The 20,079-nt window shown below is 43.6% G+C and overlaps 1 protein-coding gene across 1 annotated transcript in view; it reads left to right on the top strand.

Annotated features, from left to right (window-relative positions):
- The window catches only part of PAX5 (paired box 5), a 790,496-nt gene that overhangs the window by 715,494 nt on the left and 54,923 nt on the right, over nt 1-20,079 (top strand). Inside the window, 1 exon segment of the mRNA XM_030194363.1 lies at nt 12,016-12,102. Within this exon segment, the coding sequence (XP_030050223.1) occupies nt 12,016-12,102 (87 nt within the window).

Genomic DNA, 20,079 nt, shown 5'->3' with positions numbered 1-20,079 from the left:
TTGATACTATCTCATAACATGCCACATCCATTTCCGGCATACATAGCACGCTGTGGGCTTTGGGGGGGAACTAAAGATCTAGATTTAATTCGTCGTCGATGGGAACATGATATGGGTCTGTCCTTGGAATCTTGGGATGTGCTTTTCTCAATAAAAAGTATACCGAGGCTTACAAGTAATGCAAGTTATAGAGAATGTTACTTTCGGGTTTTACATAGGGCACTCAGGTACAGATGGTTCGATAAGGGGGATTGTCTTCTGTACTTTGTCCCAAATGCAAACTTTCAGATAATTCATTTTATCATGTTTTTTGGGGTTGCGACAAAATCCAGTGATTTTGGAAGCAAATTTTCAGATATCTCTCGTGTATAACTCGACGCCCACTGCTGTGTACTCCATCTATATCACTGTTGGACAACCCTGGTCCAAGAGGGGGAAGGGTGGCGTCGGCCACATTACTGCCTCGGAAGCCTTTCTTATTAGCGAGGAAATGTATCTTGACATCTTGGACGTCAGAGGGACCGCCAGCATACTGGCATTGGCGTAACCAACTTCATCAATTGATGGTCTGGGAGGCAAGGGAGGTGAGGGGCTCACACAGGTGAAAGATGCATTTTTTGAAGCTCTTGGGTCCATACTTGTCGTCGTTATCCTCTCGTGGAAGGAGCTTGGTGCTAAACGAGCTATGATTGGATGGGCAATTGTGGAATTGCTGAAATTTAGGAGGAAGATACTTAGCATTCTGTATGATGGGAGGGGTATCAGGAGGGTGGGAGGGGAATAATTCATGGGGCTTCATTTACTTAGTGGCCTGGTGGGGTTATAAGGACTCAGGCCCCACAAGAACAGATTGGGTGATGAGGAAGGTAGGGATACAGTAGAAGTTGCTGGGGGGGGGGGGGGGGGGAGGGATTCACACTTAGGTATAAGTCTGGCTTAAGTCACTATAGGATTTGGGGAGTGGATTGAAGAAATGGGGTAGCGTTTTGCTTTCTCGCTTAGTAGGGCAGGTGTGTCTATTTCACTTCATGTTATACCACCCTTATAAGGTTGTATTCAAGAAAGAGGGGGGAGTTGGGGTGGGTGGGAGGGATGGGATTTGTGATGTTTAGTTGGGTGATGGTGGAACTTGATTGGGGTGTATCTCTCGTTTCTCCTTGCTCTGTTGTTCGGGGGGAGTGTGGTGGGAGGGGTGAGGGGAGGACTGGAGTGCAGTGTGGTGTGGTTGTCATCTGTGGGAGGGGTTGCAGGACTGCAAAACTGTTACAACTACTTGTTCTAAGTATAATTTGGGTAGAAATTCAATAGTTCAAGAGGGGGAGGGGAGAAAATGTTAAAAAATTTTGATGATGGAATTCCACCTTGCCTTGTTCAGTCTGTTTTGATAACTAGTTTATCGGTGGACCTTGCTGTAATGTTAATATGCTGAATCATCAATAAAAACTGTTGAAACTAAAAACCCCCACATAAACCTTCTCCAAGATTCTGAAACCAACCCATAAAGGAGGACCACCAAGACCAGTCTAAACCACCCTAGTAGTTATCAGTACTTACATGTGTGATTGACAGCATATCTTGAACAGCACTGACAACAAGGTCAGACTGAGAATTCAACAATGTACAACTACTACTACTACTACTTATTACTTCTATGGCGCTACAAGGCATACGCAGCGCTGTACACCATACACGAAAAGACAGTCCCTGCTCAAAGAGCTCACAATCTAAAAAGACAGGTAAACAGATAGAACAACTAAGAATTAAAGAGAATTAAAGGGACTTAAAGAGGTGGGGTACAGGGCAAGTGAGTAGAGGTTAGGAGTCAAAAGCAGTGTCAAAGAGGTGGGCTTTTAGCCTGGACTTGAAAATGGCCAAAGACGGGGCTAGACGTTGTGACAAGGCTACATCCCAGATGTATAGAATGAAGCAGCAAAACCCATAGGTGTAGTTTGACTGTTTCATTTGGGGGGGCAAAGGATGGGGCGGAGCATATTAGCATATTCATTTGCATATATACATATGCAAATGAATATGCTAATATGGAGGAAGGAAGGAAGGGAAAAAAAGCTGGCTTTTTTTGAGAATAACCATAATGAATATGTATGAGATATCAAGCCAGCTCTTTCTCCCTTCCTTCTTTCCTTCTTCCACTCCAGTAGTATTTCCCCACCCCTTTTCCCATACCATGCCAGTGTTGACCTTAGAAATGCATAAGCTCTATATGTAGATCCTTCAAGAGGTAGTGTGTCATGATTTAGGCTCTACACCCTTTCTGATGTTTTGGTGCCACCTCAGTAAAGCCAACACACAATCTCTCCACTGCAACACACTATACACAAACTTGTGCAAAAACACACTCATAACCTTACTAAACCATAACAGCACTAATTCCAAGGACAGGACGAGCTGCAACCTTATGCGTGAAAAGGCAGAACTGTAATTACACCAGGCTCTAAAACACCAATACACTACCTCGTGAAAAACACATGACACAACAGACATGACACAAGGAACTAGAAAGCAAAAAATATGAAGGCAAAATACTGAACTGGAAAGTTAACTCGATGTCAGACTCAGCATGCAGCAATACCAGAAAAATTGAAACTTACATGCAAAATTTCACAGAAAGCTGACATATTCCAATTAATAAATTCTGAATAAAATACTTTTTTCTACCTTTGTTGTCTGATCATTTAGTTTTTCTATTCGCTTTGGTCCCAGTGTCTTCTGTTTTATGCAGTGTCTTCTTTCCATTTGATATTCCATTTAATAGATTCAAAATAAAATACTTTTTTGTACCTTTGTTGTCTGGACATTTTACTGTTCAATCATGCTGGTTCCAGTTTCCTCTTTTCCTGTCTTTCTGCTAATTCTCCTTCAACTGCTTGCTGTCCATTTGTCTTTTCTCTTCTCTCCTGTCTTATTCCATTCCTTCACTACACCTACCTTTGACACATTATTTCTTTTTTAGCTGTTTCCTCTGTTTTTTTTCTTTGCTGCCTCTCTGTTCACTTAAATTTCACCCTCGTCCTCATCCTTCTCCTTTTTAGTTTTCAGCTATCAAATTCCATTTCCTTCTCTCACCCACTAGCTGCCCCATTCCTCTTCTCAGTCCTTCCTCCAACCTTCCATTTCCTTTCATCTTTAATCAACTCTCCATTACCACATTTCTGCCCCCCCCCATCACTATCATCCTCTCATTTGTTTCCTTCCCACCTCCCCTTTGGCCTCTCCCAAATAGTTCCACCATTTGCAGCATCTTCCTCCCTCCAACCTTCTAGCCCAGCACGCCTGCTCCCTTTCTCCCCTTGTAGCCTAATATCTCCCTGTCCCTTCCACACACACATCCACACCCCAGTATCTTCCAGCCCCCCCCCCCTCCCTGTGGTCCAGCATTTCTTCCTCTCTCTCTCCCCTCCCTCCAATTGTCCAGCATTTCTCCCTCACTCCCTTCTGTCCCTGGATCCACAATCTCCCTCTTTTTCTCTTTCCCCTCTAATGTATATCTATCCCTCCCTCTCATCCATCCCCATGTACAACCTCTCTTCCCTCCTTCTTCTCTCCCACTGCCCACATCACTCTCAGTATCTCTCTTCCTTGCACCCTGGGCCCAACATCTATCTCTTTCGTTCTCTTCCTTCCCCTTTTAGCATCTCTCCCATCCCCATACAGCATCTCTCTCTGTCTCCCTCCCTCCCACTTCCATGTTCCAACATTTCCCCTTTTCTCTTGCTGTCCCTCCCTCCTCCTCCACATCCAGTATTATTTCTCCCTCTCTCTCCCCCATGCATCTCCCCCCACCAACATTTCCCACCTCTCTCGCTCACCTCTACCTAGCATTACCCCATCACCTCAACAGTGCTCCTGTGACTGTCTCTCCCTGCCACCAGCCAGCATGCTGCCTCGCTCTTCCTCGCCGGCGCTGCCTCAGTCCCTGACTCCCTGCAGCATTTTTGTCCGTCGCCGTCAGCGCTGCCATTCATTCTCACAGGCAGCCTCGTTCCCGCTCCCCTTTGCCGCGTCCTCCGGCTCTCTCTGATGCACTTCCTGTTTAACAGGAAGTGCATCAGAGAGAGCCGGTCGGAGGAGTGGAAGCGGCAAAGGGGAGCGGGAACGAGGCTGCCTGTGAGAATGAATGACAGCGCTGACGGCGACGGACAAAAATGCTGCAGGGAGTCAGAGACCGAGGCAGCGCCGGCGGGGAAGACACAATTAAGCCCCACCAGTTCGCTGGTGCGACTCGTTTGGGGGGGCAATGCCCCCCCTCGCCCCCCCCAATCTACGCTCATGGCAAAACCCTAAACTACATCTCCCAGAATGCATTTCCAGTCCCAGCAGTGAGAGCCCAGGGGATAGGCAAGCTGGCCATATACCGTCTCTGACCACAAGAGGGAGGGAGAATGAAGGAGCCCAGTTCCCTGGACCCGCAATCAGTGTATCATGCTGCCCACCTGTAATAGGGAGGGGTGGGGTGAGAAGCAGGAGGAGGATTGGATAGAAGAGGGGGTTAATCAGGTTGAGCAGGGAAAAGAAAGCAGAATGAAATGGGAGCCTGAGAGCCCTGAGGAGTGTAGTACCTGAAGGTTTGAAAAGCTACCTTGGTTGAAAATTATTTTTATTTAAACCCTGCTTGAATAGAGAAGCCTGCTTTCTTGGGTGAGAACTGTTTGCTTTGGGGAACCCTTGACTGTTGGGGAGGTGGGTGGAAGAATTACCCAACCGGGTTCCCCCAAGCTTAAACCTGATTAGTTTGGAGAGACTCTGTGGAAATTGGAAAGGCTTCTTTAGGAAGGGGAAGCCAGATGCTTAATGTTTGCTGCTTGAGGGGGGAAGCCAAATGCCTAATGTGTGCTGCTTGATTGGGTGTGCCTGGTGCCTGGGAGAGAAGGTCTCAAGGCAGGAGGGCCAGGAGGAGCCTCTCAAAACCAGGAAGGTACTAAATGCCCTGATGTTATAAGGCTGTTGGTCTTGATAACTGGCTAAGTAGGGGGAGCCATGTCCTAAAAGACTGAGCACATATTACCTGAAGTGTTTGTCATGAACTTGGAAAATAAAAAAATATTTTAAAGTCTCAACTGCTGGCATTTTGTATAGTTCTGGCTATTCGGGGGGGGGGGGGAGGAGGCTTCCTTCCCCCACAAACTGGCACAGCGGGCTCGTTTACAACGTACAGGCTCGGGAAGTTTATTCCAAGCGTGAGGTGCAGCGAGATAAAAGGAACGGAGTCTGGAATTAGCAGTAGAGGAGAAAGGGACAGACAAGAGAGATTTATCTACAGAGCGGAGTATCCGAGGGGGGGCATAGGGAGAGACAAGAGTGGAGAGGTACTGGGGAGTGGCAGAGTGAATGCACTTATAGGTCAGTAAGAGAAGTTTGAATTTTTTTTTCTTTCATTTGTACCCCACGCTTTCCCACTCATAGCAGGTTCAATGCGGCTTACATATTATATACAGGTACTTATTTGTACCTGGGGCAATGGAGGGTTAAGTGTCTTGCCCAGAGTCACAAGGAGCTGCCTGTGCCTGCAGTGGGAATCGAACCCAGTTCATCAGGACCAAAGTCCACCACTCTAACCACTAGGCCACTCCCTATGCGAAAACTACTACTACTACTATTTAGCATTTCTATAGTGCTTCAAGGCATACGCAGCGCTGCACAAACATAGAAGAAAGACAGTCCCTGCTCAAAGATCTTACAATCTAATAGACAAAAAAAAAATAAAGTAAGCAAATCAAATCAATTCATGTGAACGGGAAGGAAGAGAGGAGGGTAGGTGGAGGCGAGTGGTTACAAGTGGTTATGAGTCAAAAGCAATGTTAAAGAGGTGGGCTTTCAGTCTAGATTTAAAGGTGGCCAAATGGATAGGGAGCCAGTGAAGTGACTTGAGGAGAGGGCTAATGTGAGCATAGCAACTTTGGCGGAAAATGAGTCACGCAGCAGAGTTTTGGACTGATTGAAGAGGAGAGAGATGGCTAAGTGGGAGGCCAGTGAGAAGCAGGTTGCAGTAATCTAAGTGAAAGGTAATAAGAGTGTGGATAAGGGTTCTGGTAGAGTGCTCAGAGATGAAGGGATGGATTTTGCTGATGCTATAGAGAAAGAAACGACAGGTTTTGGCATCTACTGAATGTGAGCAGAGAAGGCGAGAGAGGAGTCAAAGATGACCCCAAGGTTATGAGCTGATGAGACAGGGAGAATGAAAGTGCTATCCACAGAAATAGAGAAAGGGGGGAGAGGAGAGGTGGGTTTAGGGGGAAAGATGAGAAGCTCGGTCTTGGCCATGTTAAGTTTCAGATGACGTTGAGAAGTCCAGGCAGTGATATCAGGCAGGCTGAAACAATGGTCTGGATGCTGGTTGAGATTTCGGGGGTAGAGAGGTAGATCTGGGAGTCGTCAGCGTAGAGATGGTATTGAAAGTCATGGGATGATATCAGAGAGTCAAGGGAAGAAGTGTAGATGGACAACAGGAGAGGACCAAGAACAGAACCTTGAGGTACACCGATTGGTAGTGGGACAGAAGTGGAAGAGGATCCACCAGAGTGTACACTAAATGTGTGAAGCGAGAGGTAGGAGGAGAATCAGGAAAGAACAGAGCCCTGGAATCCAAGTGAAGACAGCGTATCAAGGAGTAGGCTGTGATCAACAGTGTCAAAAGCGGTGGATAGATTGAGAAGGATGAGGACAGAATAGAGACCTTTGGACTTGGCCAGAAACAGGTCGTTGGAAACTTTTGTAAGTGAAGTTTCAGTAGAATGAAGAGGGCGAAAGCCAGATTGGAGTGGATCAAGAACAGGATGAGATGAAAGAGAGTCAAGACAGCGGCAGTGAATGCATTCAAGTATCTTGGAGAGGAAGGGGAGGAGGGAGATAGGTCGATAGTTGGAAGGACAGGTAGGGTCAAGTGAAGGCTTTTAAGGAGTGGTGTGACCAAAGCATGTTTGGAGGCATTAGAAACTGTCGCAGTGGAAAGTGAAAGATTGAGGATATGACAGATAAAAGGGGTGAGAGTAGGAGAGATGGTGTTAAGAAGGTGGGTAGGAATGGGATCAGAGGAACAGGTAGTTCGTTTAAAGAAGGAGAGAAGATGAGTTGTTTCTTCATCAGTGGCTTCGGGAAAGGAGGAAAAGGACGGGGAGCTAGGGAGATAGGGGAAGGGACAAGGGGAGAAAGAGGTGGGGGTGGCATGGATGAGAATTCGAGGTTTATCTTCTGAACCTTGTCGTGGAAAAACTCAGCTAGGGTCTGAGGAGATAGTGAGGAGGGAGTTGGAGAAGGAGGCACCCTGAGGAGAGAATTCAGTGTGGCGAAGAGAAGACGAGGGTTTGAGCCGAGAGAATTAGTCAGTTGGATGTAATAGTCCTGCTTGGCAAGCAAAAGAGCAGATTGGAAGGAGGTCAGCATGAACTTGAAGTGTATAAAATCAGCAAGGGAACAGGTGGAAGAATTAATAACACTGCATACCCCACCCACATATGCCGAAAGCATATCCACAGCAAAGCGTGTATCAGTACCATATTAGATTACATCATCTATCTGGGACTGTAAAGCCAGGATGGCGTGACTGTGATAGTGCAAAGTGATTTCTACCACAGCCTGCAAATGCCTAATAGAAGTACCATATTCAGCAGCAAGTGCAGAGGGCCCTAATGGCATCCAGACAAGGGAGAAGCAGTAGTTACATACTCAAGTGCAAGGACAAGGGATGCTTCCCTATCTTCAGAAGCAGATATAGGTGAAGGTATGGATCTTCACCCCCATACAAAGGGGTCAGCAGATGCATTGAACTCCGAGAAAAGAAGAAAAAGGTAAGAGAATAGCCAAGAAACAAGTGCTACGCCAGTGGTAAGCAGTGACTGGTAGGCCTTATCCCCACAAATGAAGTAGTGAACAACCAACCTCTATTCCTTTAGGAAAAGGGAGACGGGAATGACCAGGAAAAGGAACACATCTGTTACAGAGGAAGGGGTTCAGACCTTCCGTCTCGATTACCAGCTGCAATCACAATAATCGGTTCCTAGTTTGCCTGTATCACCGGTCGGGGGCGCCTTTCCCCAGTGAGTAGCATGCATTAAATTGGACGTGTGCCCAGTTTACGCTTGCTACTTAATTGAACAATGAGCCAAACAGTGATGATAATTAGCCAGTAACAACCCATTATTATCACTAATTGGCAATAATTGGAATTTTTGCATGCTTCTTTTTAGGCATATTCTAAAAATAGATACCCATAAATTCTAACACGTGTAACTGAAAAGGAGGCATGGCCATGAGAGGAGTGTGGGCATGTCAAGGCATTACTCAGATTTACATGCGTTGTTATAGAATTTGGGGAAAAGGCCTACATTTAGGCGCAGGTATTCACACCATGTTTTCAGTGACTAAAGTGGCTGCATCTAAATGTAGACAGGACCGGCTTAACCACAGGGTCCAGACCAGGTAAGGCTATGGCCCAGGATGCCAATAAGGGCACCAAAATACCCAATCTCTGACCTTATCTAGACAGCAAGTTAAGCCTTTCTCCCCCCCCTCCAGCCGGTCTCTCCCCTTCACCCTGTGGTTCTAGCCCTTCTCCCTCACCTCTCTCATTCTCTCACAGTCCTGTAAAGTTTATGTTGTTCGCTTGCAGCAGCAGCAGCAGCATGACAGGCTGCCTTCAGCCAGCCCCTGATTCTTTCCTCTGCCGCATCTTACCTCCTCCGATGTAATGGGCGAAATGTGGCAGAGGGTAGATCCAGAGACTGCCACTAGCAACTGAAGGGCCATATTTTATAACTACGTGTGTAAATTTCAGAACACCCATTTCCACGCCCATAACCATGCCCCTTTTTGCCTGCGTGCGTTAGAAGTTTGGTGCACTTCGTTACAGAATACGCTTAGCGAGCTGTGTGCATAAATTCTAATAAGTGCCAATTTTGCTCATTATTGCTTAAGTGCTGTTATCAGTGTTCATTAGCTTGTTAAGCTTGTTAAGTTACACACATTGTTATAGAACCCACACTGATTTTGGTGCGGATCTCTAGGTGCACTATTTAGAATGTGGGGTATTGTGTAGAGTAGTACTAAGCGCTTTTTTCGGACGTGTCTAGATTTTAGATGCCATTTACAGAATCCAGCCCATTGAGAGATGATTTCAGTATTTAACGTGTTAATGAGTTATCAAAGCTTAGTAAATAGGCCCCAAAGGTAAAAAATTAGGAAGATCCATCTGCAGTATTTTACTGTGTTGGTCATGATAGAAGGGTTGCACAGCTTTTACATATGTAAATGATCTACACATATAAATGCCAATTCTATCATGCTGCTAGTTAAACCATAGATGCCACAGCATACATAGGCTTAAAGGGGGTATTACTGGGTGTGGTTTGGGTAGTCCAAGAAAATATGTGTATTCCCATTTTTCAAAGTATATTTTAAAATCTTCCTGTTAACATTACCTTGGGTTCTCCTTTATCTTCTATGTTGTATAACTTGCATATGAGTACATTAGGTCAACTTTCCCTTGGAACAGATGTTAAACTTTGGTCATATGCTGATGATATTTTTCTCCTGATTCCTGTAGATACGGTTATTGGAACTCTTGACTCTAAAATTAATATTTATGTAGAGAAGATAGTAGCATGGTCAAAAGCCATGAGACTTAAATTGAACAAGGATAAAACAAAGATTCTCTGGTTTGGGCTTGACCATCCTAATATTCCACAAACTTTTACACTTGATAATGGATTTTCCATCAGAGTTGATCAAGAATCTAGAGTTTTAAGAGTGTCCCTCTACTCTTCACTTTCAATGGAGTTTCAAATAAAACATGTCATACATAAGTCTTTCTTTAAACTTAAACAGTTACATTTCATACGTTCATATTTTTTATTTGAACATTTCACAAACATTGTGCAATTGTCAATTCTTTCAACACTTGATTATTGTAATTCCTTATATATAAGATTAATGTGTAATCAGTTCTCCAAATTTCAAATGATTCAAAACTCAGCAGCAAGGATGCTCTTTCGCTGCTCAAAGTACAATAGCGTCTCCCCATTGTTGGTTAAACTGCATTGGTTACCGGTTCGAGCAAAAATTCATTTTAAAGTACTATTTCTTGTATTTAAATTTTTATGTGGAACCTGTTCTGCTGATTGGGCGGTTTTTAGACTTTAAAGAATTTTGCTTCATCTAGAACTTGCAAATTCATGCTTCTGATATTTCCATACGCTAAATGCGTTCATTTTAAAACACTAGTTTCTGTATCATTTCTGTTTTCTGTTATTCATCTCTGGAACAGTTTACCAGTACAGTTACGTTCTATACAGAATTTATTTGCTTTTCATAAAGCTTTTAAAACATATTTTTTTTCTAATTTTAATAGCTGATTTATTTTGTTTAGTTTCTTTGTTTTGTTTTCTTCTGTTGTTTAGTTTTCTTGTTACATCCTGATTTATGTATCAGTTTATATTCTTTTGTTACCTAGCCTTGAATTTCATTTTTTGGAAGATTTGGCAGGTTATAACACTCAGATAACATAACATTTACACCTGCTCCATGGCACGTGTTAAATTACATCTTTTTTTTGATCTGGAGTCTACCAGTAATAGAGGAAGCAATTGTGCTTCCCCCAGCGGTGTCTAACACCACCTCCAAAAATTACAAATGAAGAATTATTTCACTTGGCTCCATGTGGCATAAATACACATCTGCCACAGATACTCACCTATAGGCAAAATTTATGACCAATTTAAAAGTAAAAATTTGAGGAGCCAACAATACACGTCTGCCCATGGATCTAGCATTTTCCTTCCCTTCCCTACTCACCTGCACCAGGTCCAGCATCTCTCCTTCTCTGTCCTATCCCCCCCCCCCCCAGGGTCCAGCATCCCATGCCCCCCACCTGGTCCCATGTCCAACATTTTCTCCTCCCTCCCTTCCCCATGCAGCTGCTGTCTTCCATGCCTCTTGCACTCCAACAGTGGTGTGCACTGGTGCAAGGCCTTCCTCTTCAGACCTATGCTCAAGTGTCCTACTCTGTCCCACCCTCATCTCAACAGGAAATGCATCACAGGAGCTCTTTGGAAAGACGACTCAGTCTTTCAAGAGCAACCATGATGCATTTCCTGTTAGTGAGAGGGTAAAATGCTGCAGCATGCTTAAGTGCAGGACTGTACAGAAAGTCCCTGCACTGGTGCACAACACCTTTGCACAACACCTGGAAGAGGTATGGAGGACAGTGGCCAAATGGGAAAAGGAAGGGGGAGACAATGCTGGCCACAGGATCTCTCCAGGGATTGGGAGATGAGACTCAAGACATGAGGGGAGGGGTGTTTGAAGGGAAGGGAAAGTGGAGATGCTAGTCATGAGAATGGGAGATGAGATTTTGGATCTTTGGAGGATAGTGAGGAGAAGGGGAGACATTGTCTAAGGGAACAAGAGATGAGATGCTGGACCCCGGGGAGGGCGTAGAAATGGGAAGGGGATATGCTGGCCACAAGAACGGGTGCCCTCCAAATACAGCCTAGATGTGAGTCACCACATTTTCTCAGGATGTAAGGGGAAAGTTAGGGTTGCAACTCATACATGAGGGCAATATATATATGCTTATCTATGGTATATTGCAAGATCAGCACTTACATGTGTGGTTACTATTGTTTACAGGTGTAAAGCCCTAAGTGATGATGCTGTTTTTCTGAATGTGTTTTTTTTTAGAAATAGTGGTTACTACTGGAAGTGCCAGCAAATGAATTATATTAATTTTTACAAAAGGTTCCATGATCAGCACAGCCTTTTGTAAAGTACTTTTTTAATTTGGAACATTCAGACTTAGAAGTCCCACTTCCTACCTAGTTATCCTTTGCAAAATGGGGTTTCAGGTCTTAATTCTTCTTCATGTAATAATCTGTGAAAAATATATTTGTGCTATATGTATTTGTTGTTTTCTTTTTAATGTACAATATCATCTATACCTAAATTAAACTGCTTTTTAAAAATATACAGTAGTATTATAAATGCTATTTTTTCTCTTAAACTTAGGGAGTGATTTCTCTGGAAGTCCTTACAGTCATCCACAGTATTCAACATACAATGATTCTTGGAGATTTCCTAATCCTGGATTACTAGGTGAGCATGCACTTTTCCTTTGTGACCCTATAGCTGTATGCTTAGTTACTTAGATGCATACCCAAATGCTTCAGGGGCCCTTTTACCAAAATGCGATACATTTGGCATGTACCATATGTTAAAAGCAAAACTTAATGTGCAGTAAGTGCAACGGTCTTGTAGTAAATACAGGGGATGTGCCCTTGAATCTGCCCTCCATTTAATTCACTATGCACACAGTTAATGTATCGTCACAAAATTTGATGCCTGGACTGGTAGCTTGGGCCCAGCTGTGTAATGCAGTGGCCTTTTAGTCACACACAACACTACAGCTGTTGTAGCTTACCCCTCCCCCCCAGCACAACTCTGTCCCCTTCCCCATCAGATCTATGATGAGAAACCCAAGCGGCCTAATCCAAAACCCCCACCCACTTCAAAAAGCCCGTCCCCAACAAAACCCCTGCTCCGCCAGAGCACTATCACCTATGCCTCCCCACCAGGACTATCTTGGGGGCCAACATTGGTGAGGCAGTGGTCCTGGGCAGTAGCGATCCTCCTCCGCTATCACAGCTGTCCACACCTCAGCTGACCTATGTCAGGCCCATCTTCTGTTCACTCCTGCATTAGGCAGCAATGTGGGTTTTTTTATAAAAAGGCTGCCGTTTTAGCACAGGAGATTAAGTTGGGCTCACGCTGATGCTAACTGCATGGTAAAATCCACATTAGATGCCTAACACAACTATGTAAAATGGCTCCTCTGTTTAGCCTTCTATAATTGTAATATTATACATTGTACATTTCAAATACTGTCAGAATTAAAGTGCTATAATACATTGCTATCACATCTACCACTTGTTTAAGTATATGTAACAATATGTTTCTGAATTTCTAAAAGAATTTATGTAGTTTGTGTAGTAGTGGTTAGTGCAGTGGACTTTGATCTTGGGGAACTGAGTTCAATTCCCACCGCAGCTCCTTGTGACTCTGGGCAAGTCACTTAACCCTCCATTGCTCCTAGTACAAAATAAGTACCTGAATATATGTAAACCACTTTGAATGTAGTTGCATAAACCTCAGAAAGGCAGTATATCAAGTCCCATTTCCCTTTCCCTTTTAACTTGGGCTTATTGGAAAACTCAAGTCCTAGAGCTTGCTGGTCTCTTTTATGCAATCTTACTTGGACCATGTTAGGTAGAAGGAGGATTATAAATATCCAGGTTAGATTAGATTAAGAGTTCAAGCAGGTCTTCATAAGGATGTGTTTGACAGATCCCTGGATACAGGAAAGACTCCACTTGACTGGAGAAAGGCAGATGCAGTTCCTTTTTACAAAAGTGGGAAACTACAGACCAGGCAGCCTCACCTCGGTATTGGGAAAAGTAATGGGGAAGCTCCTGAAAGAAAGGATAGAAAAAATTTTATAATCTAGTGGGTTGCAAGAATCCAAAGCAACATGGGTTTACGAAAAGCCTGTCATGAACAGAGAACCTGATAAAGGGCATACTGGATGTGGTGTACTTGGATTTCAGCAAAGCCTTTGATTCTGTTCCTCATTAAGGCTTATAAACAAGGGAATGATATTCAGTTCATTGCTGACAGCTATGAGCAGAATCAGCCCCAGATATTCAGTGCCTGAATATATAGTGCTAATTTAAGCAGGGCTAGCCACTGGTGCTTACGCAGGTCCCAAACGATATTTAGCTAGGGTTTGCATAAGACAATTATGTGAGCCCCAGCTGAATATTGACCGGGACCCGCATAAAACAAATTGACCCATTTCTCTCCAATCCCCCTTCCCACCCCCACCCCCATGAGGTCCATAGACCCCCAATATGCCCAAATGAAACAAGAACCCTCCACCACACACAGGTCCATACTCCCTCCCAACATAGGATAGGTCCCCCTGGGTCTACCTGAAGTCCCTGGTGGTCCAGCAGGCAATGGGTGCAAGAGTGAACCCCACTCGTTCCTGCCCCTAACAGCTGCCATGACAAAATGGCTGCCAAACTCGTGGTACTTCGATAGTACATGTAAACATGTGAAACGCTGCTAGTTTCACTTTGTATGTGGTATGCTGCTGGATCTCCCACACAAGTGCCATTAAGCACGGGATGCTTTATTCCTTTTATTGCATATGTTTTGAACATTTTTGCATTGCTGGATGTGACAGGTTCTCTTGACTCTTGATGCAGGCACACATACCAAAACATGGCCATGTCAAGTCTGACACACTAGGTGATTGGATTTCTTCAAATAATTAAAGGTGCTATACTACATCTTTGGAATCCTTATTTTTTGTTGCCTCACTTTCTTTGTTTGCTGTTGCACACTTGTGAGGATTTGGACCTCCTTCTTTTGTCTAAAGAGGGAATTGAGTCAAACAATATAACAATTCTGCATGAAACAGACAGCAACACGGAATCTTTATGGACAGAAATTCCATGTGTGAAGAGAAAGAATATACACGTAGGGCTATACTACCATCTGCCAGGCCAGAACAATCAGACAGATGAAAATATGTTAATAGATATTAGAAAAGCTAGCAAATTTGGCAACAATATAATAATATGTGATTTCAATTACCCCAATATTGACTGGTTAAATGTCACATCAGGGTGTACAAGGGAGATAAAATTCCTAGACATAATAAATGACTACTTCTTGGAGCAACTGGTCCAGGAACTGACAAGAGGGGAAGCTATTTTAGATCTAGTCCTTAGTGGAATGCAGTACTTAGTACAAGAGGTAATAGTGTTCGGTCTGCTGGGAAACAGTGATCATAATATGATCAAATTTGACTTAATAACTGGAGTGCAGTCACTAACAACATCTACTGTAGCAGCATTTAATTTTTGAAAGGGTAACTATGATAAAATGAGGAAAATTGTCTTTAAAAAAGCTTAAAGGCTCATCTTCAAAGGTTAGGACTTTAAATCGGGCATAGACATTGTTTAAACATATCATTTTGGAAGCCCAGATCAGATGTATTCCACATATTAATAAAGGTGGAAAGAAGAGCAAACGATAGCCAGCGTGGTGAAAGGGAGAAGTGAAAGAGGCTATTAGAGCCAAAAGAATATCTTTCAGAATATGGAAAAAAGATCCGAATGAAGAAAAAAGAAGGAACACAAGCAATGGCAAGTTTAGATGCAAAACACTGATAAAGAAGGCTTAAAGAGAATACGAAGAGAAACTTACATCGGAGTCAAAAACTCATAGTGATAACTTTTTCAGGCATATTAGAAGCAGAAAGCCTGTCAGGGAATCTGTGGGACTATTAGATCATCAAGGAGTAAAAGGGGCACTCAGGGAAGACTGGACCATAGCAGAGAGGCTGAATGAATTCTTTGCTTCAGTCTTTACTGAAGAAGATGTAAGAGATCTACCTGTACCAGAGATGGTTTCAAATGGTAATGATGCAGAGGAACTGAAAGAAGTCTTGGTGAACCTGGCAGATGTACTGAACCAAATCGACAGATTAAAGAGTAGTAAATCACCTGGACTGGATGGTTTATACCCTAGGGTACTGAAATAACTCAAATATGAAATTGCAGATCTGGTGTTAGTGATCTGTAACCTGTCATTAAAATCATTCATTGTACCTAAAAATTGGAGGGTAGCCAATGTAGTGCCTATTTTTTCTAAGGGATCCAGGGGTCATCTGGTAATCAATAGAAATAGAATAAAATAAAACAGAGAAAATAAGATTATATCTTTTTTATTGGACTAACTTAATACATTTTTGATTAGCTTTCGAAGGTAGCCCTTCGTCGTCAGATCATCTGGGAAATTACAGACCAGTAAGCCTGAAAACAATGCTGGGCAAAATAGTTGAAACTATTATTGTTTATGGTTTATAAAGACTTTATATACCACTCTTCATGGAGAACACAGCAGAGTGGTTTATAATCAATAGAAACATAGAAACATGATGGCAGATAAGGGACAAAAGGCTCATCCAGTTTACCCTTCCACAGCAACCACTAAATCTTCCTTTTCCTAAGGGATCCCACGTGTTGTCCCACGCTTTCTTAAATTCTGACACAGTCCTCGTCTCCACTACCTCCACTGGAAGGCCATTCCATGCTTATCTTCATCGTATGCCCTCTCATTCCAGAGTTTTCCTTCATTTGAAAAAGACTCACCTCCTGTACATTAATGCTACTGAGGTGTTTAAACGTCTCTATCATATCCCCTCTCTCCTGCCTCTCTTCCAGCATATACATGTTGAGATTTATAAGCCTGTCCCTATATGTTTTATGGCAGAGACCTCTTACCAATTTTGTAGCAGCCCTCTGGACCGACTCCATCCTGTTTATATCTTTCTGTAGGTGCAGTGTCCAGAATTGTATGCAGTACTCCAAATGTGGTCTCACCACATACAAGGGCACTATCACCTCTTTCTTTCCTGCTGGTCATCCCTCTCCTTATGCACCCAAGCATCCTTCTGGTTTTGACCATCACCCTTTCTACCTGTTTGGCCACCTTAAGGTCATCAGACAAAATCATCCCCAAGTCCTGCTCTTCTTTTGTACACAGAAGCACTTCACCCCCCTATACTGTACTGTGCTCTTGGATTCTTGTAACCCAAGTGCATGACCTTGCACTTCTTAGCATTAAATCTTAGTTGCCGATTTTCGGACCATTCTTCAAGCTTCGCTAGATCCTTCCTCATGTCATCCACCCTCTCAGGGGTGTCCACCCTATTACAGAGCTTGGTATCATCCGCAAAGAGACAAACTTTACCGGACAGTCCTTCTGGAATATCACTCACAAAGATGTTAAAAACAGCCAGCCCAAGAACTGACCCCAACAGTACACCACTAACAGCCCTTTCATCAGAGCAAGTTCCATTTACCACTACCCTCTGTCTCCTCCCATTTAACCAATGCTACAAAAAAAAAAAAAAAATAAAAATAATAAGAGGAAAAGGAACGCAAACAAATAGATAGGATAGAAAAAGGAAAAGGTAGAACTAAAATACCAACAAAGAGAGAAACATGGTTTAAAGAGACAGACCTGCTTATAATCGAACGAGAAAAACGCCCAAGTTCCGACCTAAATCGGGAGATGGGCGTTTTTCTCACAAAAACAAATAAAGCGGTATAATCGAAAGCCGAACTTTGGACGCTTTCAACTGCACTCCGTCGCGGATGCGGACAAAGTTGACGGGGGCGTGTCGGAGGCGTGGTGAAGGCGGAACTGGGGCGTGGTTATCACCCGAACAGAGATGGGCGCCTTTCGCCGATAATGGATACGTTTGTAGCTAGAATTTAGGGCACTTTTCCTGGACCCTGTTTTTTCCCGAATAAGGCCCCAAAAAGTGCCCTAAATGACCAGATGACCCCCAGAGGGAGTCGGGGATGACCTCCCCTGACTCCCCCAGTGGTCACTAACCCCCTCCCACCACAAAAAAATGATGTTTCACAACTTTTTACTTTCACCCTCAAATGTCATACCCTCCTCCCAAGCAGCAGTATGCAGGTCCCTGGAGCAGTTGTTAGGGGGTGCAGTGGACGTCAGGCAGGTGGACCCAGGCCCATCCCCCCCCTACCTGTTACAATTGTGCTGCTTAATGCTTAGTCGTCCAACCCCCCCAAACTCACTGTACCCACATGTAGGTGCCCCCCTTCACCTCTTAGGGCTATAGTAATGGTGTAGACTTGTGGGCAGTAGGTTTTGAGGGGGATTTGGGGGGCTCAACACCCAAGGGAAGGGTGCTATGCACCTGGGAGCTCTTTTACCTTTTTTTTTGTTTTTGTAAAAGTGCCCCCTAGGGTGCCCGGTTGGTGTCCTGGCATGTGAGGGGGACCAGTGCACTATGAATCCTGGCCCCTCCCACGAACAAATGCCTTGGATTTATTCGTTTTTGAGCTGGGCGATTTCATTTTCCATTATCGCTGAAAAGCAAAAACGCCCAGCTCACACCTTGGCGAATAACACATGGGCGTCTATTTTTTTTGAAAATACGGTTCACTCCGCCCCTTCACGGACCCGTTCTCGGAGATAAACGCCCATGGAGATAGGCGTTTCTGGTCGATTATGCCCCTCAGAGTCAACGTGGATTCAGCCAAGGGAAGTCTTGCCTCACCAATATGGTTTGAATATGTGAATAAATATGTGGATAAAGGTGAGCTGGTTGATGTAGTGCATCTAGATTTTTAGAAAACATTTGACACAGTCCCTCATAAGAGACTCCTGAGAAAATTAAAAACCCATGGGATAGGAGACAATGTTCTGTTGTGGATTAGGAATTGATTGATAGATATAAAACAGAGGGTAGGGTTAAATGACCAATTCTTTCAGTGGAGGAGTGTGAATAATGAGGTGTCCCAAGGATCTGTACTGGATCTGGTGGTATTTAACATATCTGTTAATTATCTGGAAATGGGAATGACATGTGAGGTGTTTAAATGTGCAGATGTCAACAAAATCTAATCGAATCTGGTCATTTCTATTCCGCTTTACTTGAAAGGCTCAAGGCGGATCTCAAGAAAAAAGTAAGTAAAAATTCAAAGTTGTAAAAAGTATGTGGAAGATTGCAGGAAGATCTTAGAAAGTTGGAAGACTGGGCATCCAAATGGCAGATGAGATTTATTGTGGATAAGTAGAAAGTGATGCACATAGAGAAGAATAATCCAATCATAGTTATTTGATGCAGGGTTCCACCCTAGGAGTCAGCACTCAAGAAAAAAGATCTAGGTGTCGTTGTGGATAATACACTGAAATCTTCTGTGCAGTGTGTGGCTGCAGCCAAAAGAGCAAACAGAATGCTAGGAATTATTAGGAAAGGCATAGAAAAGAGGACAGGACATTCTTATGTCTCTATATCACTCTATGGTGTGACCACACCTTGAGTATATTGTGCAATTGTGGTCTCTATATCTTAAGAAAGATATAGCAGAATTAGAAAAGGTTCAGAGAAGAGTGGCCATAATGATTAAGGGGATGGACCTCCTCTCATATGAGGAAAGGCTTAAGAGTTTGAGACTCTTCAGCTTGGAAAAGAGACCACTGAGAGGGGATATGATAGAGGTAAAATGGGTAAACATAAATCGATTTTTTACTCTTTCAAAAAGTACAAAGACTAAGGGGCACTCAAGGAAGTTACATGGTACTACTTCTAAAACAAACAGGAGGAAATATTTTTTCACTCCATGAATAGTTAATTCATTGCCAGAAGATGTGATAATAGCAGTTAGCATATCTGGGTTTAAAAACGGCTTGGACAAGTTCCTGGAGGAAATCTCCTTACTCTGCTATCAAATAGAAGTGGGGAAAGCCACTACTTTTCCATGTATCAGTAGCATGAATCTTGCTACTATCTGGGAATCTATCAGGTACTTGTGATCTGAATTGGCCACTGATGGAAGTAGGACATTGAGCTAGATGGACCGTTGGTCTGACCCAGTTTGGCCATTCTTATGTTATATTCTTATTTCTCCAAATCGATGTGGTTAATAATGTTAATGGATATTTTCTACAAGAATTGGCCCAGGATACAATATGGTGGACTGAACGGAGGCTGTGTGTACAGCTTATTGCCGTCGGAGATTGGGACCAAACTGTGGGAGAACAATGGTTAAGCACAATGGCAAGGTGCGTGCTTACCTATCTGTAGATGCATCCTTACCGAATCTGGTGTGACAGATGTTATTGGGCTTTCTTACCTTGATGGTTGGTGCCTTGGGCCAAGAACGAGAGTTTGGAAGTGGAAAATCTATTCCAGTAGCATTGGGCATCATGCTAAGCCAGATAATATGGGCAGTTCTGAACTTCAGGGAGATGCTGTCAATGCCAGAGGTGCTGCTTCAGTGATCCAGGTGGACAGGGCATTAAGAACTGGTGATATGGGTCTCCCCAGCCCCAGAATATAGTTATGGAGGTACTTTTAAGATCAGCTGATGTTGTGGTGGTGAATCTACTGGGAGAATTTGCTGATTGTAAGCAAAAGCTGGGGACTGTGGAATGCTTGGGATGTGAAAATGCAAGTGGAGT

The sequence above is a fragment of the Microcaecilia unicolor genome, chromosome 2 (assembly GCF_901765095.1).
Source record: "Microcaecilia unicolor chromosome 2, aMicUni1.1, whole genome shotgun sequence".
In the NCBI taxonomy this organism is placed as follows: Eukaryota; Metazoa; Chordata; class Amphibia; order Gymnophiona; family Siphonopidae; genus Microcaecilia; species Microcaecilia unicolor.
This window is presented reverse-complemented; position numbering and strand designations above follow the sequence as displayed.